General features: G+C 27.9%; 3 protein-coding genes across 3 annotated transcripts in view; 2 read left to right on the forward strand and 1 right to left on the reverse strand.

Moving 5' to 3' along the window:
* The window catches only part of LOC100208443 (integrin alpha pat-2), an 81,096-nt gene extending 74,501 nt beyond the window's left edge, over nucleotides 1-6,595 (forward strand). Inside the window, exons 30-31 of the mRNA XM_065809157.1 lie at nucleotides 5,535-5,666; nucleotides 5,773-6,595. Coding sequence (XP_065665229.1) covers nucleotides 5,535-5,666; nucleotides 5,773-5,853 — 213 coding nt within the window. The 3' untranslated portion in view covers nucleotides 5,854-6,595. The remainder of the gene's footprint in view (nucleotides 1-5,534; nucleotides 5,667-5,772) is intronic.
* Nucleotides 6,596-12,815: 6,220 nt separating this feature from the next.
* The window catches only part of LOC100198634 (uncharacterized), a 63,380-nt gene continuing 53,055 nt past the window's right edge, over nucleotides 12,816-23,140 (forward strand). The window contains exon 1 of the mRNA XM_065809158.1: nucleotides 12,816-12,979. Within this exon, the coding sequence (XP_065665230.1) occupies nucleotides 12,857-12,979 (123 nt within the window). The 5' untranslated portion in view covers nucleotides 12,816-12,856. The remainder of the gene's footprint in view (nucleotides 12,980-23,140) is intronic.
* LOC136086744 (uncharacterized) lies at nucleotides 17,917-20,367 on the reverse strand. The gene is made up of 6 exons (XM_065809160.1): nucleotides 20,136-20,367; nucleotides 19,820-19,959; nucleotides 19,569-19,656; nucleotides 19,210-19,381; nucleotides 18,811-18,995; nucleotides 17,917-18,341 (listed from the first exon to the last, which is right to left on the reverse strand). Exons 2-6 carry the CDS (start codon nucleotides 19,864-19,866, stop codon nucleotides 18,021-18,023), a joined length of 813 nt encoding a protein of 270 aa, XP_065665232.1. The 5' UTR covers nucleotides 19,867-19,959; nucleotides 20,136-20,367; the 3' UTR covers nucleotides 17,917-18,020.

Below are 23,140 nucleotides of genomic sequence, written 5' to 3' on the forward strand. Positions count from 1 at the left end.
ATAAGATCAATTTCATTTCAAATATCCAGAAATATCATACAAAACTTTGTAAAAGAAATATTATCTGGTTTAACCCACCTTATTCGCTCAACGTCAGAACAAATGTAGCCAAAAAACTTTTGAGTACAATTGATAAATGTTTCCTGAAAGGCCACAAATTTCATAAATTTTTAATCGAAACAACTTAAAGGTTAGTTATAGCTGCCTTTCAATCATCAAGAGTGTTATTACTTCTCATAATAAAAAGATATTTAATTCTTATGAAAATGCCAATCAATTATGCAATTGACAACAAACCACCTTTGGAAAATGCCTTGCAAAAAATCTTATTTATATTTGCAATTTAAAAACTCACCGAGATGAAGAAGGATATTATTACATTGGACTGAGAAAACCTTCAAAGACAGGTGGTATAAACATAAAAACTCCTTTGTTTTTATGTTTATACCACATAAGGCCTACTCCACTGAACTTTCAAAATGTGTGTGGGAATGCAAAAATAAAGCTGTTAAACCTATATTAAAATGGAATATTCTCGATCAAGCGGAGCCATTCAAACCTTGTGGTAAATTTTCCAATTTATGCTTGACAGAAAAATACCACATTATTACATGGCTATTCAATTTCCTTACCAAACGAACAAAGTTTGTGTGAAAATGCCATAAAAATAAATTTCAAATAAAGAACTTTAATGTCATCAAGGCAGACACTCCATAGCATTTTTTTGTATATAATTTTTGTCGTTATTTTTTTGTTGTTGTTACATCGCTATTGCGTGAAACTTTTAGTTATGTAATTGAAATATATATTTATAATTATTTAGTTTTCACTATATATATATATATATATATATATATATATATATATATATATATATATATATATATATATATATATATATATATATATATAATATATATATATAATAAACAATATGTGGATTAATCCTTTTTATTTTATATACCATTAGCATAAAATACAGATAAAGTACTAGCAGTTTATATAGAGATGATGGGTTTGCTATTTCCACAATATTAGTGGACTGATATTGTGGAAACAGAAAACCAGCAATCAGAAATAATAAAGAAAAATGTCATTCTTTTTAAGGAAAAATTCAAGCTAAATATAGCAATAAGAACTGTTAACTTCATTGGCGTTTTTGCTCAACCAGTCTAAATTTTTTCAAATTCTTTTCAGTCATATAGAAACCCAGGTGACAATCCATTATATGTCAATGTTAATTCGAATCATCCTCTGAATATTCTTTAATCTATACCTGCAATGATATTTAACTACGTAAGAAATATTTTCTCAAATAAAGAAGTATTTAATCAAGCTGTTCCTTTTTATAATAGTGCCTTTAAGTCTAGTGGATTTAAAAAAACTGCCATTCCCAAAAACTCTATAAAAATTACAAAATCACAAAACATTTGGTTTAACCCTCCTTTTTCAAATTAAATAAAGACAAATTTTCTTTAATTTAATCAATAAAAGTTTGTCAAATAATCATAAACTCCATAAGCTGTTGAAATAACCTAAATGTTAGCTATAGCTATAGTCTCCCCAGTATTATTCCCCAACAATAAAATTTTATCAATTACTTCTAAGCTTAATCCTTTATTGTGTAATTGCAAACAGATTCATTTATGCCCACTTGATGAAAAACTGTTTAAGTAAAAAGTTCATTTATATATGCAATTCTTTTGTCCTTTAAATCTAGGATCTCACCAAATATTTTTGATGAGCAACCATAGAATAGTGTTAGCACGCTTGCTTCAGAAGCTAGAGATCCATGGTTCAACACCATCTCAAGGCAAGTTTTATAACATTGGTAAGGAAGGAGACGTGAACTTCTTTTCAAATGCTCTTCCGCGGTGCTCTGTTATAAGATTGTAAGGATTTCTCGGAGCTAAAATCAAAAAAAAATTCTGCTTTATAATTTACGCTTAACCAAGGTAATACAAGTTCCTGAACTATTCTTAGATATTTTCTGCTTTTTATAAAGTTTACTTCTTTTCTTTAATTGGTTTTTCATTCCAATCATCATGATAGTGTTAATGTTAAGCATTTGTTTTCACAAAGATCTATTTTCCTTTCTTCAGATTTTCCCCCATTTTAAATATAAATAACTGCTTTTTGATGTGTAATAAAAGCCTTGTATTATTCTCACGGTATTTTCCTAGATACAAAATCTTGCTTCCTGATTAGTCTACTTGTGAAGACTATTTCTTAATCAGAAAATATTTACAATTACCTTATTCATCTGTTACTTTCTGTTAAAAAACACAACAATATGATAATTTACAAAACTTGTTGTAAATTATCATATTGTTGTAATAGCTGTGTTAAGTATTTTATACTTTATGTGTTGCAAGGACTTGTTGTGAAACTTTAATGTGTCTCTAACCTCTGATATCTCTTTTCATTCTGATGTACTTTTCATTTAAATTTATCCAAAGCTAATGCTACAATTTATTTTCATACCAGTTCAATGTCGTTCTTTAGCATGTTTTTTGCATAGTATTTTAGAAGAAATGTGCAATTACGAATTCATTTTTGATGTTCAAATAATCCTATTTTACCTGTAACATATATATATATATATATATATATATATATATATATATATATATATATATATATATGTATATATATATATATATTTATATATATATATATGTATATATATATATATATATATTTATATATATATATATATATATATATATATATATATATATATATATATATATATATATATATATATATATGTATGTATATATATGTATATATATATATATATATATATATATATATATATATATATATATATATATATATATATAATATATATATATATATATATATATATGTATGTATGTATATATATATATATGAGGAAATCCAAATTTAAGCATCTTTTTTTTAAAAAAATTTACTTAATAATTTTTTTCCTGGAATAATTATTTAGCGGTTGTTTGAAAGCATTATTACAATTATTTTTTATTACAGTTACTTTACTCTGAGATAAATAAAAACATTTCTTTTCGTTGGATATCTGAAAAACAACCCTCACAAAATAAGTAATGATTCAAATCATTTTTCATCAGAATCAATGAATCGAATTGATTCACAGGGCCCTAATATATATATATATATATATTTTTTTTTTTTTTTTTCCCTCTGGTGTGACAAAATAATTTTGATATAAAATATTTTTAACTGTTTACCAATGATTTTGATGCCATAAACTGATAAGAAATTTAATTAGTTATGTAAAGTTTTTATAGAAAATTGATTTTGTTGCTAGTCTGTCAATCTAATTCTCTGTTTGAAAACAGGTAAAGTAGGATTATTTGAACATCAAAAATGAATTCGTAATTGCACATTTCTTCTAAAATACTATACAAAAAACATGCTAAAGAACGACATTGAACTGGTATGAAAATAAATTGTAGCATTAGCTTTGGATAAATTTAAATGAAAAGTACATCAGAATGAAAAGAGATATCAGAGGTTAGAGACACATTAAAGTTTCACAACAAGTAACATTAGTATATTTTGTTAATTTATGACTAAAAAATTTTTTACTTAACAATATTTAAGAATTGCCAAACTATTAAGCTCTACATTAATGACTCATTATCTAATTCTGACAAAATCTTGCAGTGTTGTCTTTTTGCTGGATTTCCTTGTGACAGGCGTTTTGGTGTTAATAAGGATCGATTTCTGAAATAACTAGATCATTTTTTAGGTCTTCAGGTTCTGATGTTTTGTTCTTACCAGTATAATGCAATATCATTAGATGTGGATTTTAGCTTTCTGTAATTGTCGATTTTAGATCTGTTAACATTTGATGTACTTTTTTTTTTAATAATTTAAGTAGAGAATGAAATCAGGCGTGAGAAAATGCCAAGCAAGATAAAGAGGAGCAACCATAGCAAATGCTAACTTTACAATTGACTGTGTATATGTTTTCCACGAGAGGCCAGTAGTGAATAATAATCCAAGAAGAGATAATATAGAGGACTCAGTAAGAGGGTTGCCATTTCCCAATATAGGAGTCTCAACAATATTGTGACAGTTGTTTGCAGTGTATAACCGAGTTTTTTTGGAGTTGAAATTCACCAGCCACTCCAAACCCCAAACTGTTATAGAAGAGAGATCAGATGCAAAATTGGCTGTCTGTTCTAAGCGATTGAAAAGTTAGGACTTTTTGTCAAGACAGGAGTATAAAGTTGAGTCATCAGCAGATAGAGTCACTTTAGATGAAAGGTTGTTAAGAAGATTGTTAGTTTAGAGAAGAAACAAAACAAAATCAATGATAAAAGCTTAAGGTACTCCAGAAGTTACTGATAATGAAGAACAGCGTTAGCCTAAATGAATGACTTTGATACTGCGGTGAGAGAGAAAAGTTTAATAAATTTAAAATTTTTTCTAGATAAACCATATGAAGTTTATGGAGAAGACCAGCATGCCGGACTTTATTGGAAGCTTTTGATATGTCGAGAACAAAAGGCCTTACCTTTAATATACAATAGAACCTTTCTGTTACACTAGTTAACAAGTATAAATCAGTTAGTATAAGTCAGTTAAATTGTCAGAGAGTCAAGATGTTAGATTCTATATTATGTTATCAAGATGTTATATACTTAATTATGTTATTTCATTTTCTACAAAACTTTAGTCAGAAATTCAATCTTTGAAGTTTTTTACGATCTATCAATAAAGCTATATAAATTTAGATTTTTTGGCTCATGTTATTAAGTAAACAATAGATTTCCTAATTCAATGGTGCGTTTTTATCAGAGTTGTTAACAAGGCCAAATGTAGCAGGGCCAAGGCCTAGACCACATGTTACAAGGCCAAGACCAAATGCCAAAAGTTACAAGGACAAGGTCAAGGCCATAAATAAGAGTTTCAAGGCCAAGGCCTACGCAAACATTTTCAAGACCAAAGACTTAAATTTTTGCCTTACGTTGTGGCCATTTATTAAAAAACTGTAGGTAGCAAATGCTGTGACAATAAACACCCCTTCCCCGCCTTCTCCTCCTCGTCACAAAATATTAACACTTAAGTTGCAAATTTTGTATGTCGTCACAAAACCACCGATCCTCCCCCCCCCCCCCTTCCTCCTTATAGCGTGACGTAATTTATGGACGACGCCTAAATATTAATAACGGACCCAAATCCTCATCAATTCTCACCATATGTATCAAAAACCAAATTTTTACTGTTCACACTCTTCATGGCATTTTAATGATTTTTACCTTCTAATATATTATTTCATGAAAGTATGCAACCCTCTCGGTTTTCAGTTTTTAGGCTATCGATAAGTTTTCTTGATAAAAAATACCACAGTGATACTGTTGGAAAGAAAATATGCTAAGAATGCAGTAGGTAGTGTTATTGACTAACAGTTGACCATAATAATATATGTCAATGCATTAGTTAACTTTGTCAAAGAGAAAAATTTAATTTCAATTACGAAAATTTTATTTTCTAAAATTTTTGACTAGATAATATTTTTTTAGGTTGATTTGATAATAAATTCTCCTTATTTAACAAAAAGTGGCGGAAAAACCACGGTTGCATGGTGGATTATTCTTCTTTGTGTGCTGGCTGCTATAATAATAATTTCTCTTATCGTTTTTGTAATGTATAAGGTAACTCACTTTTTAAATAAGAATTATTTTTTTGTGTTTGTGTTATTTATTTACGTTTGCATTTCGTTTTTTGCATTTGCGTTATTTATTTATGTTTATATTTTAGAAAGGTTTCTTTAAACGAAAAAATAAAGTTCCAACTGAAGAGCAAAGTGAATTACGCCGAGGAGAACCTGATGAAGAATAGTGTTACATCAAATAGTTTCTTCATTTTTATTGGTTATAAAGTGATGGCGTTTAAAAATATGAAGCAAATAAATAACCTTTCCCGACAATTTGAAAACCTAAAAACTAGTGGTTCGTTTTTATGGTTTTTTGGTTATTATTCAATAAACCATTCTAGATTTCATGATTTTTTGTGGATTATGTGGCATCGTTGCTTCGTATCCTGTTTAAACATTATACCAAATTTAATTATTTGAGTTTGATTTCTTTTTCTTTTTTTTAATTTTATACCAATTTAAAAAATATAGTTTTTGTGTTTTAATAATTTTTCTTTGTAAATTTTAAATTTCTTAAACTGTACATGTAAAATAAAACTTGTTTATGGTGAGAGAAACCAGATGCACGCTAAATAATTTTTAGGACAGTTTCTTAAATCTCTGTTGTTTTTGTTGTTGATTTTATTTATTGTTTTTTTGCCTTTTTTGTTTTTCCTAATTTTTTTTTATTTTTAACTTTATTTTGTTTTTTCAATTGTTTTTATCGACATTCTCGTCAAATCAAAAGCCTTTTTACAATTATTTATTTCAAATAATATAACATCGAATTTTCTAGAAAGGTGAAAAGTAAAATTACAAGTTATGAAAATAAGTTTGAAGATCATTATTGTAAAAGAATGTTGTGTCAAAATGTTTTTTGAACCTTGTAAATTAAGTTTCTGTTTTTTTTTAAATTATTATTTTTTTAATAATAAATTGTTTCTAATATTTATTTATTTATTTTTTTTAAAGCAAACTCATACTTCATTGTCACAATTTACGATATGATTTTGAAAAAATCATATGCTTTGTATTTATTTATATGCGTTATTGACAAACTTGAAAATGAAAAAGTTCCATTTGGCAGCATTGATTTTTTGAGATCGCGTTCTCAACCTTAAAAGGGCCATTGCAGCGTCTTCGACAAAACTTGTATATATATATATATATATATATGTATATATATGTATATATATATATGTGTGTATATATATGTATATATATATGTGTATATATATATATGTATATATATGTATATATATATATATATATATATATATGTATATATATATGTATGTATATATAATGTTAGTGTATTCTACAAATAGAGTGCTTAATGTTCTTAAAGAACAGAGCAATAATAAATTAGTAAAAACACTTATCTAATTTCAGGGTTCCTACAGAGCCTGTTTTTTCCATTTTGGCCTGTTTTTAAGACATAAGCCTGCTTTTTTTTAAAAGTCTGACGATGTTTATATATAAAATGATATATTTTATGGATTTAGGAGGAATCAAGATTAAAAGTTTTTCAAACAAAATTTACTAATTTTATTTAAAGTATAATATCTGTTATTACTTAACATAGTTGTAACATCTATTTTTTTGAAATAGAATGTTAAACCATATAAATGTTATTAATTGATTTTTTGAATAATTTTTATTTATTTTGTTATGTTAAACATGAATAGTTAAATTATAGTAATAATTATGAAAGTTTATTTTTAAATGAAGTTTTCACTTCATTTAAAAATAAAATAAACTGGATTCATAAATTAAATTATTTTGAAGAGCAATTTTTTTTTTATATGCTGTTAGCCTGTTTTGCTGATCAGGGGGTTTTATGTGACAACTAGAAAGATTACCATCCTAACGTCATACTGCAATTTTATTTTAGGGTTTAAGTAGTTTTATAGTTTAGGTGGTTTAGATTTTTAAATCAGAGTTAAAGAGCCTCTCCTTCCCCATATGAAACCAGTTTTACAGAATTCTAATGGGAAAGCTCTTTCCAATATAAAAGTTTCATCTGCAATGATTAAACTTTGCAATGATTTTCTAGACTCTGTTTTACTAGTATGAACCTTTTAGGCAGCCAGGAGTGCAATTTTTATTTTTTAGTTAAAAAAATTAATTTTTTTGAAGTAAATATTTCCATATGGGAAAGACTAAATACCAATTATCGTGGGAAAAGAGCTATCCATGGATAAAAGCTTTCGATAAATCTGTTAATCATGGCTTCTATAGATTTTGTTCTGTGGATATAAACATTTTTAGCTAGTGTAACCCAAATTAATCTACATTTGAAGTCAAAGAAACAGGAAAAAAAATGCAAAAACCAGCTAGATTACAGTACAAATTTGTGACTAATTCAAATTGAAATTGCTAAAGCATATCAACAAAAATCTGATAAACTTAAAAATATGATTCAGTTTCGCATTGCCCCTTATATTAAAAAAATAAATTGGAATGAGTTGAAATGTTTGCCATTCACATTTCAATTTGATGAAACAACTACATCACAGACAAAAAACAATATGACGCTTATGCCACGTACCATTCTAATCACTTTCAGCAAATAATAACATCGTACTTGGGAACATTGTTTGTAGGAAGATGTACTGCGGAAGACCTTCTTGGTCATTTTAAAACTTGAAGATATTGACCATTCCATAAAACAGCTAAAAATATAAATAGGTTCTGCCGAAAAAATATTGGGCGAAGGAAACAAACTATTAAAAGTTTTTGCGTGCAAAAATATCAAAGGTTGTATTCCTAGAAGACGAGCAAAACGTAGAGTTGGGACAGAAACTTAAAAGAAAACTAAGTGCAGAATTGGATATGGAAATAGGGAAGAAAAATAAAATAGAATTAAAATAATGAACAATTGAAAAATTTTTAAAAATAGAAAAATTATTATTGTTTTCAATTTTTTCCTTAATAAAGTTTGAAATAAAAGTTTAAGATATAAAAGTTCACAAGTATAAATTATAAAATAAATAAAACATGAGATAGCTATTTAATATAAAAATAAGATTCTTAAATTACAATTAACTATAAATTATAATACAAGAATTAAGTGAAGTTAACCCCAAATATTATAAGTACAAAGTAAACTCCAGGTTAAATAGAGCATATACGTATCTTGCAATGCGTTTATGCTCTATTAAGTTTTATTTATTTTTTGAAATTTGATAGAGTCAGTCATACACAAAGCACCATATTTGTTTCAGGGCTAGTTTATACCATTGAAGAATACTTATTGAAGAAGAAAATTAGATAAGTGTTTTTACTTATATATATATATATATATATATATATATATATATATATATATATATATATATATATATATATATGTAGAGAGAGAGAGAGAGAGAGAGAGAGAGAGAGATTTAAAAACAAAGTTTAACACTATTTAAAACAAAAAACATGGTAGCATTTGAGTTCCTTTTTTTTTTATTATTCAACGTTGCATTTTTTTAGACAAAAGCATTTGATTAGTTAATCTTTTTAATATTCGAAATCTCAAGTCTACGTTTCAGTTTGTAAACTTTTTAAAATCAGAGTAAAAGTATAATAAGACAACGAGACCGTGGTTTACAACGGCGTTTTATAATACGCCCGCATCTAAGTTTCTAAATCAGCCTATTGGTGCCCACGTGGAAACGTCTAAATGGATTTAAAACTGCAAAACGTTTTTAAAGATTTTAAGTATGTAATATTTTGGGATAATCAGAAGTACATTTGTTTTGGTCAACTATATACTTTCTTTGTGATATAACCAAATTTATAATAACATCAATCTATACTAATAATAATTCACCTAATATCTTAACATCAACGGAATCATCATATATAATGCTGAATGTTTCTTGACTATGTTTAGCAAGGGTAATTCTTGATATAACGTTTTTTTTTTCTTTAATATTTCATATTAGTAATGAAACAAAGATAGCGCAGTAACAACACATGGATAAGAGAGCAGTTACTAGAACCGCGCTTTACTTTGTTGAAACTTCAGTGGACACCCGATGATAATTTAATCCCAAATTTCCTGTTGATCAAATACAACGTTTACAATTGAAGGACTTATTGTGAAACAATGACAAGCTACAAAAACAAATATTTGAAAAAAATGACTTTTAAGTTTAATTTACATCTATAAAATCAGTGCTTACCTATTATTCTCTCAAATTTATATATCATAAAAATACTAATGGATATTATTGGACAAAAAAAATAAATAAAAATTGCGTATACTATTTATGATTATAAAAATGATAATAACTTATTTTTGAAAAAAGTGTGGCTTGTCATTGTTTCACAATAAGTCCTTCAATTAAAGTTAAAAAATTTTTAGCTAAAAGCTAAGATTCACGCAATTTAACTATAAAGTTGCCTCTCTAAAACCCATTTGAAAGTAAAATTGCTCCACCTTTTTTAAAAAGTTAAATAAAAATTTAAACTTTTCGTAACAACCTGCGTGATATAATGTCGGGTGTAAAATAAACAAATTTGGTTATGTGGGGGAACCGATTTTTATTCATAACATTTGCAAACAGTAGAGAAACTACTGTTTGCAAATAAGTAAATAAGTAAGAGTAAATAAGAGTTGGTTTAAAAAGTATGAATTTAGATAAAGTGGTATAGTTGCATTTCATAAAGGAAAATTTGTAGAAACGCCTATTTAGTTAAAAAAAATAATATTTTTTTAACTATAAAAACTTTTTTTAATGTTTTTGAAGTGAAATAGAAAATTTTTTTGAAGTGAAATAGATAATTTAAGAAATTTTTAATGTTTTTGAAGTGAAAAGAAATATTTATATTACTTTTAGTTGGTAAAAACGAAAAATTACTTTTATTTATTAAAAATGTATACATATATATATATATATATATATATATATATATATATATATATATATATATATATATATATATATATATATATATATATATATATATATATATATATATATATATATATATATATACAGTATTGGACAAAACATTTGCAACCAACATCGAACAATGCAAAAAAGTGTTCCTAATTTTACATGTCTTAAAAACGAAACGAACTATACTACCACAGCAAACAGTTCAGGAGTCTGGAGTCATAGCATGCCATGACTTGAGCAATCAGCTGACAGGTGACAGCACACAGGCAGAATTTCGTTGACAAGTGCCATTTTGCAGCGGACAAAACAAGTGCAACTCTTTTGGTTTGTTTCATTTTCCTAAGTCTAGTCCGTGTCAACATCACGGAAGTTTTTTAATAATTAAAGCAAGTATCCAGAAGTTTCCAGAAGTATGCAGAAGCTTCCAGATGTTTCCAGAATAAGCATCTGGAAGCATCCAGTAGCATCCAGAAAATATACAGAAACATTCAGAAGCATCCAGACGCATCCAGAAGCTTTCAGAAGCATCGAAAAGAAGCATCTAGAATCTTCCAGAACAGGTTCACACAGGTTCATTTTACTATATAAGAGACATGTAAATCGACATGTAATTCAGTCAGTATATGGAAGTCAATCAGTCAGTATTATCAAGACAGTTTATCGAAGTGAGTTTTATCAAAGTGTTTTATCGAAAAACATCAATACAAGAAGTGAAATACAACAAGTGTTTCATCAGGTCCGTCAAGAAGGATCCCTGGATATCATCAGTCGAGATACAAAAGCAATTAGAGCTGCCTGTATCGGACCGAACAATCAGACGACGTGGTGTTGAAGCCGGATTGTTTTCTCGACGCCCTGCAAAGAAACCGCTGATTTCACTAAAAAACCAGAAGAAAAGGCTCCTGTTTGCTACATCTCATATTGACTGGAATGTGCAGAAATGGCGAACCGTCCTCTTCAGTGATGAATCGAAGTTCAACATCATTGGGAGCGATGGCATTTGCCGTGTACGTCGACCTGCCGGAAAACGCCTCGATTTACGTTACTGCCGTAAGACCGTGAAGCATGGTGGAGGCAATGTAATGGTATGGGGGTGTTTTTCTGCCGACGGTCTAGGTCCAATACATCGAAACAATGGAATAATGGACCGTTTCATGTATAAAAATATCCTGAAAGATGTTATGTTACCTCATGCTGAATGGAATATGCCAATAAAATGGGTTTTTCAGCAAGACAACGATCCGAAACACTGCAAAAGTAGTCAAGCAATGGTTTCAAGACAACCACCGATCGGTGATGGATTGGCCGCCTCAATCTCCGGATCTTAACCCTATCGAGAACCTGTGGGAGATCGTCAACCGCAGAATTAATCGTGAAGGTGTTCGTAATAAGGATCAACTGTTTGAACAAATCCAAAAGGCCTGGGCAGTAATTCCACAAAGTTTCATTGATCACCTGATCGAATCTATGCCTTGAAGATGCAAGGCTGTGATCGACAGCAAAGGATTCGCCACGAAATATTGATAGCGAAATACAACTTGGTCAACATTTTGTCGAGTTGCACTTGTTTTGTCCAGAAGGAAATCAACTTTTTTTAATACTTTTGATTAAATTATTAATTTTCGTGTACAAATAATCAACTTTGTGATGAATAAAACTTGAAGAACTTTATCTCTTAAACAGTTACATAGTTATTTCTCTAAATTGAAAAAATGCAGCACTTTTATATAAAGAAACTAAATTAGCATTATTTGGTTGCACTCGTTTTGTCCGATACAGTATATATATATATATATATATATATATATATATATATATATATATATATATATATATATATATATATATATATATATATATATATATATATATATATATATATATATATATATATATATATATATATATATATATATATATATATGTATATATATATATATATATATATTAAAACAATTAAGCTGCAAAACAAAATTATACAAAAAATATGAAACATAATCCATTTTAGCAACTCAAGTTAAATAAGTCTCTAAAAATCTTGAATATTCAAAGATCCACTTATGTCTGAAAATATTCAATTATTATTGGATCTTTAAAATTTACCTTATATTACTTGAGAAAGGCTTTAAATCAGACAAGTTTGATGTCATCTAATCTGGTGATTTATTTTTATACTGAAACTTAAATTCAAGACTATTATTGTTTTAAACAAGTTGAAATTGGAGTTTCTTATCTGTATTAGTTGATCACGCACAAACTTTTATTAAAACTTTGTTGCAGCAAAATTGATATTGTGTTAACTGATAGAATAAATATGGCAAAAAATGTTGATTACTACGATGACTTTTTAATGCAAAAAGGTTTGCTGTTTGCTCAACCAAAGTACGGATGCGTTTATATGTTTAGAGAAACTGATCGGTTGGCAGATAAAAAAGAAGTATGTTTATTTTTATAATTTACAATTTCTTTTCTTAATTTTTCTTTTTACTCGATACGTTAATAGTATCTTTTGAATTAATTTAAACTAAAAGTTGAAGTTTATTTCTTTAAGGTATTAATAAAAGTTTTATTTGCGGTCGTGTGAATTTTTGTTTTTCTAAACTCAAAGCTGCCTCTGTCTTTAATACAAGAGAACAAAACCTTTTAAAGCATCAAAGTTATTTGTATGGGAATTGCATTGGTACAATTAATGTTGGTAAAGTAATACGGGGCAATACAATACTTAAAATCAAACGTCCAATTTTTGTTTAAAACTATTGGAAATATATAGTGTCACTATAGGAACAGAAAGTGGTGTTTTGGCTGTTCTTTATCTAACATTTTATGATATATCTTTTTAAATTTATAAATAAAGAGTTAAAATATAAATAAAGAGTCTCTTTTCATATAATATATAATCAACCCACTGCCCTCCCTCTCATATACGCCATCTGCAGACCCACTCTTCTCCTCCGAGCGTACGTACTTTATGAACGATCTCTTACCAAACCTTTTGATAAAATTTTAATTTTAACACTAAAAAAGGTTCTATATAGAGGTAGGTAGAAAAAGACCACGAAAAAAAATGATCACGAAATATTAAAAATAAATTTTTGAATAACGTTAGTACTGTCAAAAAAATAATTTTTTCCTAATAAAGTTTAATTTTTCGCAAAAAAACATATTTTATTCGAATAATTTGTGCCTAATTCACGCAGAACACGAGACGATATTTCATCTGACTTTTTTCCTCATGGAAAGTCAGACGAGAAAACTTTGTTTTTTACGCTAATGCATTTTCATACCGGAACAAATCTGTTTCTGCGGCTTTACTTTTAGGAAATTGCGTAGTGTTAGGGGGTTTTCATTATTTATTTTCTACCCTTCTAAAAAGATTTTAAAATGTTTTAAATTAGATTTTTACAGTTACGTTATAATAAAAAAAGAGATGCTTTTGAGTAGGAAATTAATTAACTTTCTTTTTATTCATAAATTTTCATTTAACTTTTTACAAAAGCAGTTTAGTACCCCTGTTATTATAAATGTTTATTAATTGTTTTTCTGCATGACTTTTTAACCAAAGTTTTCTTGTCTTACTTCCCAAAGTTCACGAGAGAAAAAGTCAGATGAAATATTGTCTAGCAGAACATAAAATTAGGAACCACGGTTCTTTGCTCGTGTAAGCGTTTTACAGACCGCTTTCAGGAAAAACGATGCGTTTAACATCAACAAATAAATCAGCAAATAAATCGACAAATAACGTCTTTGTTTGTTCGTGGCATAATCTCAATGTCTTAGACTATGACGTTAACAAACATGTTAATGGTTTTTATTACGTCATTTGTCAATCTGGATATGTTTTAATTAACAATAAACCTTCGTGTAACCATGGATCAAAGTCATAAAAAGAATTAATCTTATGACTATTAATAATAGTCAGACTATTCATGGATAGTGCAACATCAATAGGTCAAACTTTTAGAAATAAATATACTTTGAAAAAACAACCTACTAAAATATTCTCAAAGTTTTAAATAATAAATATGTAGTTTGAAATAAATCTTTTATAAGATTTATACAATCTAAAGTAACTTTTTAAATTAGTTTTTGAAAGCAGTTTTTATTTTTGACACATGCTGTATTACTTTTTTTTGCTAAAATTTAGTTCTAAGTATCAGGAGCACGACATGTAATTTTAAATTGCTCCAATAAGCTTTGCATAAAAGTTCAATTATAGAGTTATTTGTGCTTAAAGTACATTTAAAGCTAGGTTTTAATTTAAAGAAATCATGAAAAGCTGAGGAGCTTCGTTGAAATTTACTTGCGTACATGGTTCTTAAAATGATGTCGTATAACTGGACCTAATTATGAAATTTCTAAAATCATAGAATATTTCAATTTTGATTTTAAACCTACGATTTTTGATTTTTCATACTTAAAACTAAAAGATAAACTAATAATTTTTCAGCCAGCTGCATTTTCAACCTACTGAATTTTCAACCTACTGTATTTTCAACATACTGTTTTTTTTGACCTACTGTTTTCGATCAACTTTGTAACTACATTTTTTATATAATTTTTGTTGATTTGAATCAGAGCTGAATTTAATCAGCCGTGGCGCAGTGGCTGGAGCGCTGGCTTCAGAAACGAGAGGACCAAGTTTTGATGTCTAGTCGAAGGTATACAATGTGGCGTGAAATTTCTCATAAAATGCTTTTTTTTTTTACTTTACATTTATTTTGCTGTTTAACAATAAATAGTCAACATATATATACAAGAAAGAAAAAATATGCCCGTAGAACAAAGAAGACAGTAAAATCTTGTCAACAAGCACCGTTTTTGTATATACAATATATTTGTATATACAATATATAAAATATATTTTTTCCAATGATCTTTATAAAATAAAGAGTTAAACAGACAGGACAGCTCTATGACAAAACCGTTAAGTCTTCCGCACAGCTCTATGACAAAATCGTTGGGTCTTGTTGGAGCACCTTAATAACCAGAAGAAGAAGAAAAAAAAGAATCATTATTTAACATTTGATGTAAATGGCGGTATTTTTTCTCCAAGGAGACCTAACGATCTTATCATAGAGAACCACAGAAGGGCATTTAACAAGGATGTTTACGCCTCCTCCCTTGCAAATGTTAACTATCTGGCCTCTTTTAATATATTACTCTCGATTCCTTTATACAAGGTGGGGGTGGGAATAACAAGAGGGCTGAGAATTTTAGCCCAGATCTAATGAAGGAGAGCGGGGGGAAGAGGGGTCTAATGAAAGACTGGAAGGAACTATTTTTCTCCTAAACTATATTTATCAAGACCAGTTCGTGAAAACTTCCGATTGGACGCTATGCTACAAAATTAGCATTTTTTTTTTAAAAATTTATTTTATAAATCCTAACTAATATTATAAAAAAAAAAAAGAAAAAATTAATCATTAAAAGCGCAAGAAAAAAACTTTAAAACACAGACTACACCATTTCAATATGTAATTGAGAAATTGAAAGTTGTAATAAAGAAAAGCAAGATGTAATTGAGAAATACAACATGTAATTTAGAAGTCGCAATATGTAGTTAAGAAACACAATATCTAATTAGAAAATTTTAAAATGTAATTGAGAAACCCAACATCTAAAGAAGAAATCGCAGTATGTAATTTGAAAAACAAAATTTGTAGTTAAGAAATCGTAATATGCAAATGAGAATATATTATTTGTAATTGCGAATTCACAATGTAAGCTTCATTATAAAAAAAAGTTCATTATAAAAAATCTTCTTGTATATGCATTTTAATAAGTTAATAATATCAAGTTTAGCATTTGTATGCACCAGCAATACAGTAATATAATAATGGAATTAGAGTTGTTAACCGGAAGATGTTGTACAATTCCGTAAAAATAAATTTTTTTGGAAGGATATTGAGAATCAGGAATTTTATTTTCGTACTGAATTTTACGAAACAAAAAAAATCGTCGATGTTCATTTTGCAAATGCTACTTACGAAATGTAGCGCAATATTTCGCAAATTGAATTACGAAATAAAACTATTTTGCAACATACGAAAGTAGCGCTTACGGAGGTCGGACTTGCGAAACGAGCTCATTCGCTAAAGGATGTTTTGAAGTCTATAAACAAATTTTGTTGGCCAAACGGATATAATTGCAAAATATAAAATTTTTATATACCAAAACGTTTATAATAAAATTTTATTTTCAGTATTGCAACATATGAACATTTTAAGGTTTTATTTTAAACCAAATTTCTTTCGAAACGAAACCCTTTCGCACCGCAACTTGCGAAATAGTTCTTAACGGAAAAAAATTTACGAAACGAGGCATAAGAAATATATTTAATTACGTTTTATAAATCAAATACGTATAATTAACTATGTAATTAAAATACTAATTTTTTATATGATATTATTTTTTTTTTTTTTTTTTTTTTTTGCCATTAAATAATACATACAGTTTCGAAGCACATAAATAAAAATAAATATTGGCAGGGCAAGAAGAAGACTAATTTAGCCTAACCACCGAGCCCTATTCTCACGTATTTACAAAAACCGTAATATTTAAATACCTAGAGTTAACAAACTATTTATAAAAAAAAAAAAAAAAAAATAAAAGTAAAAAAGTAAAATAGATAACAATTCCTTATCATTTAAAGAAAAACTTAAAGAATAAAACTTTAAGGAAAGAGTAAGATCATTTTTTCAGAATAAGAAAAAATAAATAAGATATTATCATTTATTTAAGAATTAAAAATTTAAAGTAAGATTTAAAAATAAAAAGTAAATAAATTAATATACACCATAGAAATAACAAAAATAAATTAGTCAACTTCATAGAAATAACGTAAATAAATTAGCAAACGTCATAGAGGTACACTCTTAAAAAAGTTCCGGTAAATTGACGGAAATTTCAGGCAAAATACCTGAACTACTTCGTGCCGTATGGAACCAGACGAACATTCAGGTAAAATACCTGAACCTGAACTGGTTCAGGATTTTTACCTGAACCTGAACTGTTTCGGTTCCGGTATTATGCCTGAACCTGAACCAGTTCAGGTTCAGGTAAAATACCTAAACCTGAACCAGTTCAGGTAAAATACCTAAACCTGAACCAGTTCAGGTAAAATATCTAAACCTGAACCAGTTCAAGTTCAGGTATTTTACCTGAATGTTTGTCTGGTTCCATACGGCACAAAGTAGTTCAGGTATTTTTCCTGAAAAGAGTAAATATTCAGTAAAATTCCATATCGCGATTATAAACTATCTTGGTTTAGACGTAAATTCTATATTAGTTTTTATTAGGCCTGAAGATGTTAAATTTTCAGTAAAATGCCAAATTGTGATTGTAAATGAACTAGGCTTAGACATAAAAACGATATTTGATTTTCAGACAGTCAATATACTTAAATTTATAATTAATACAAATTTATGCTTAACAATTCAATATAGAAAATAATAATTAAAATATAACTGTTTCGGCATTTAAAATTTATTAAGTTTTTGTCTAAGGTAAAGTGACAAGTCACTGGCTCCTCTCGATAGATGCATTTCATCTTGGTAACCTAACACGGTATGTTGCAAAAAGTACAATATGTGGCTACATTGTTCCGCATACTCCATGTTCATTAAAAAATAAAGTTTAATTAATATGTCAACAGCATAAGATATACATCTGTTGACAGGAACAGCTCGACACTCCGTGACAATAAATAATTGTTCGACACTGCAATGAGTACCCAAAGCTATGACTAAAGGATGCTTGTGAGTACGACTTTGAATCACAACTTCCATCGGAGTTGATACCTATTTAGATGCAGTATAGAAATTAAAATAAGTCATTAAAAAATGTAATTTTGATACATAATAAATATAAATATCAGCACATACAACTTAGAACTAATACTATATTTACTATATTTAATAACTAAACATACAGTAGAATCCTGTTAACTTGGACACCGGATAAGTCGGACAGATTTTTATAAGAATATAGTATAAGACTGCTAGTAAAATCGTTTTCTTTAATTTTACTTCAGCAAAACTAAGAATACTTTAGCAAAACCTTTAGGACAAAAAAATATTTAAAAATTACAAGATCATCTTGTAACTTTTATGTATCTTGTAATTCAAAAGATGTATCATTTAACTCATAAAAGATACATCTTAGATGTATTTTGTATGAATTACAATACATTTAATTTTTGTGATTGAATAATTTTAAATATTTATTGGTGAAAGGTTTTAATGATAATAAGGTGATTTTTATTCTTACGTGTATGGCTAGATCTTTTAGTGGCGGAAATGTTTTGAGTAAATCTTCAAATGTTGGCCTACAATTCACAATCCATTTTTGACGATAGCATGAAGTTTTTTCCATATAGTCCAACTTTCTTTCATAGCCTAAGTCATCAAATCTCAACTCTCCTATCATACTTAGTTCTTCTTTTAAGAAAGGCGCTATACAAAAAAATATATATTATTTATAACACAATAAATTTAAAAAACTATTTTTCAATATTTATATAGATTTAAAATGTTTGTTTTAGCTAGATTTATTAGCTGATTGTTTATATGCTTTATTTGGAAAATTAATTTCAATACTGAGTATTAGGTAAATGTCTTAATTAAACGAAGAAAGAGTTTATGAAAAATATACTTAATATTAAAATACCGGATGAGTGGAACTCTTCTGCTAAAACAATAACTCTCTTTTGAGGAGCTTGTACATGAACACCAACATGTTTTCGCATAGTTTTCAGTCTCTCTTCTATGTGGCCATGAGGAGTGACCTTCCTTTTCTTATTACCCACAACATACTCTGTATATGGGTTATAATAGTTTTCCTACGAAAATATTTTTTTGAAAAATTAGATTTTATCACCTCATAGACAACTCAACTTATAATTGACAAATTGTGAAGATACTACTACTAATAATAATTATTCCTTGACTGAGGTGGCCCCTTTGGCCTTAGGGAGAAAAAAAAAAGGAAGGTAAAAAAAACTTATAAAATGTCTCTAATAGTCTCACATATCCAAGTTTTCCACCAGAATGTAGCTTCGAAAAGGCAATGATAATAGCTTTTGCAAGATTAGATTTGGTTTTTGTGAAAGGATACCTAAAACATATATATTCAAGAAAATACTTGTATTGCTAAATTTATATTAAGCAAATGTTTGATAAATTTTCATAAATAGCTTTATAAATAATTTTTATTAGACAAAAATTTTCAGTGTTATTTCAATAGTTCCTTAATATTACGGAAATAAACATAAACTTACATATTTCCAACTCTATGGACCATTGAGTTAACAACAATGTGGATCATATCTTGACGCCTTTTAACAAGTGCACCCGTAGAATCATATTCTGCCAAAACAAGCTTACCTGTTTGATGTTCATCAAGCAAACTACGTATGTTCTACATAAAAAAAAAATCTTCATTTGTATAAGTTGAAAGTTTAGTTGTTTTTTTTTAATTATAAAAGGAATTTATTGCTGAAAAAAATGTGGGGGAATCCTGACTTATTACTGTTTGTTTAAAATAATGAAGTATAAACAAAACACTTTAAAAAATTACTTTTACGGTATACTTACAAAGTCAATGTTATCTAATCTTAAAGCAACCTGTACATCAATAGTAGAAACTTTAATTTAACTTTACTTGACTCATTTAAAACATCAGGTGAAGATTGAATTGTCGATGATAATGTTGGTGACAAAGCCGACTCATCAAGGGAGCTGTTTAAAGTTTCACTTAAACTGAAAGATGTAGATGTTATATCATTTTTCAAAAAAAAAAAAAAAAAAAAAAAAAAAAAAGAAGTTTATATTCACTTCTCAAGCTGTTTATTAAAGGAGTAATGTACTTGTTCAAAACAACAAATGTATATATATATATATATATATATATATATATATATATATATATATATATATATATATATATATATATATATATATATATATATATATATATATATATATATATATATATATATATATATATATATATATATATATATATTTTGAACATCGCATTAGCAATAAATTTGTAAAAAATTTAATAAAAATCACAATATTTTTTATTCTTGACATGTTTCGTAGTCATACTACATTTTCAAAAGATTTAATTTACAATTAAAACTCTGGTAAATAAATTTATTTACCAGAGTTTTAATTGTAAATTAAATCTTTTGATTATGTAGTATGACTACGAAACATGTCAAGAATAAAAAATATTGTGATTTTTATTAAATTTTTTATATATATATATATATATATACATACATACATACATACATACATATATATATATATATATATATATATATATATATATATATATATATATATATATATATACATATATATATATATATATATATATAGATCTATAGTTTGTTGGCTTTGGGAAGAGCGGAAGGAAAAAAGTAAAAAATAAAATGCAAGACCGGAATTTTTTTTTTTTAATAATGATAGACTGCCTGCCCCAACCAAACCCTCAGTCGATGTAGCAGCACTCCCTTGCCGGTCAGGCTATTTGTCAGTCGATGTAGCAGCACTCCCTTGCGAGTCAGGCTATTTGTCAGTCGATGTAGCAGCACTCCCTTGCGAGTCAGGCTATTTGTCAGTCGATGTAGCAGCACTCCCTTGCGAGTCAGGCTATAAGATAGTCGATGTAGCAACACTCCGCGCATGATTTACAGTAAAAAAAATAAAAATAAAAACATTTTATTAAAAAAAATAAAAATAAAAACATTTTATTAAAAAAAATAAAAATAAAAACATTGTTTATATTGTTAAAAACATTCAAAATGTTATAAAAACATTCAGAATGTTTTTAAAAACATTCTGGTCAATTAAATTTGCGTTTTTGTGGTTTTTTTAAAAAACGATTAATTTGTAATTAAATTAATGGTTTTTACTTTCGTCCAACACGGAAATGTTGGACGAAAGTCAAAAGTAATTAAAAGTGACGTATGTGTTGGCGTAAGAATCACTTTTTTCCTTCCGCTCTTCCTAAAGCCAACAAACTATAGAACTATATATATATATATATATATATATATATATATATATATATATATATATATATATATATATATATATATATATATATATATATATATATATATATATATATATATATATATATATATATATATATATATATATATATATATATATATATAGCGCTGGCAAAAAGTCTTGCAACAAGGCACAATTTTACACAAATCAATGTTTGAAATGTGTACACAAATGCAAAAAGTCTTGCAACATCATAATTACTTTTCATAATTACTTCCAAAAACAATAATACTTCCAAAAATATTATATTTTTACCAAAAACAAGTTCAATTATTTTTATTACATTGTATAATCATTTTAAACAGATGTACTATTAATATTTGGTAGGATATCCTTTGTTTTTTAAAACAGCACTAATTCGTTTGGGCAAGGATTTGGCAAGATTTTCACATAGTCCTGACGTAATTTCTGTACATCATACATGACGAATAGCATTTTTTAAATCATTTAATGAACTGCAGTTCTTAGCAGATACATGCTTCTTGATTAACATCCAAAGATTTTCAATATGGTTGAGATCTGGAGAATTTCCAGGCCAATCAAGCAACTGTATGTTTTTTGATCCTAGCCACTGCTTCACAGACTTCGCAGTGTGGCATGGTGCTGAATCATGTTGAAAAATTGTGCACTGATGAATAATCATGAAATTGATTAGAGATTCATCCAAAACGTTGAGGTACTTTTTTGCATTCATAGTTTCTCCTTTGGGCAAAAAGTATAAATCTCCGAGGCCATGAGCAGAAAAACAACCCCACACCATTACAGAAGGTGAATGCTTCGCAGTTTTGCATGTGTATTTAGGATTGGTAGGATTAGAACTAGTAGGTCAACGAACAAAAAGCTTAACATCAGAGAACTGACGAAACATGGACTCATCACAGAACATCACCTGTGTCCACTGCTCTTCTGTCCAATCTTGATGCTTCTTGCAGAACTCAATGCGCTTTTTTCTCATCTTTTCAGTTACTAATGGCTTCTTAAATGGCCTTCATGCAGGTAAGTTTAATTCCGCAGAAAGTCTGTGACGGATTGTGCGCTTTGAGACATTAGAAAGTGTTGGTATGCTGTTCTGTAGGTCACCAGAGGTTATTGAAGGATTCATCTTGACCATTGTTACCATCCTGAGGTCAGCACGCTGTGAAGTGACTCTAGGACATCCAGACCTCTTTTTAGGAGACAGGGGGATAACCTGCTTTACAACACGCCAAATTGTAGTGCGTTCAACCATGTAAATTGTTGCAATGTCTGCATGAGACATACCACTTTTAGCAAGACGTTGAATGCATGCTTTTTCTTCTTTACTAAGCTGCCGAATCTTAGCCATGATTTTCACTGAATTAACTGTTTAAGCTACAAAATTGTTTTTATAAATATATTTATACCTAAAGATAAAAATATAAGATAATAACACTGAGCCTACTGGCGTGGAAATATTGATTTGTGTAAAATTGTGCCTTGTTGCAAGACTTTTTGCCAGCACTCAATATATATATATAAATATATAAATATAT

The sequence above is a fragment of the Hydra vulgaris genome, chromosome 11, assembly GCF_038396675.1.
Source record: "Hydra vulgaris chromosome 11, alternate assembly HydraT2T_AEP".
Lineage (NCBI taxonomy): Eukaryota > Metazoa > Cnidaria > Hydrozoa > Anthoathecata > Hydridae > Hydra > Hydra vulgaris.

What these genes read in the sequence shown, in the direction of transcription:
- LOC136086744 (XM_065809160.1), bottom strand. Translation starts at nt 19,866, where the DNA reads ATGATCCACATTGTTGTTAACTCAATGGTCCATAGAGTTGGAAATAT. An exon ending in CTGGTGGAAAACTTGGATAT is followed by an intron (nt 19,382 to 19,568) that starts GTGAGACTATTA and finishes ATATTTTCGTAG; the next exon opens with GAAAACTATTATAACCCATA. An exon ending in AGAAGAGTTCCACTCATCCG is followed by an intron (nt 18,996 to 19,209) that starts GTATTTTAATAT and finishes TTTTTTGTATAG; the next exon opens with CGCCTTTCTTAAAAGAAGAA.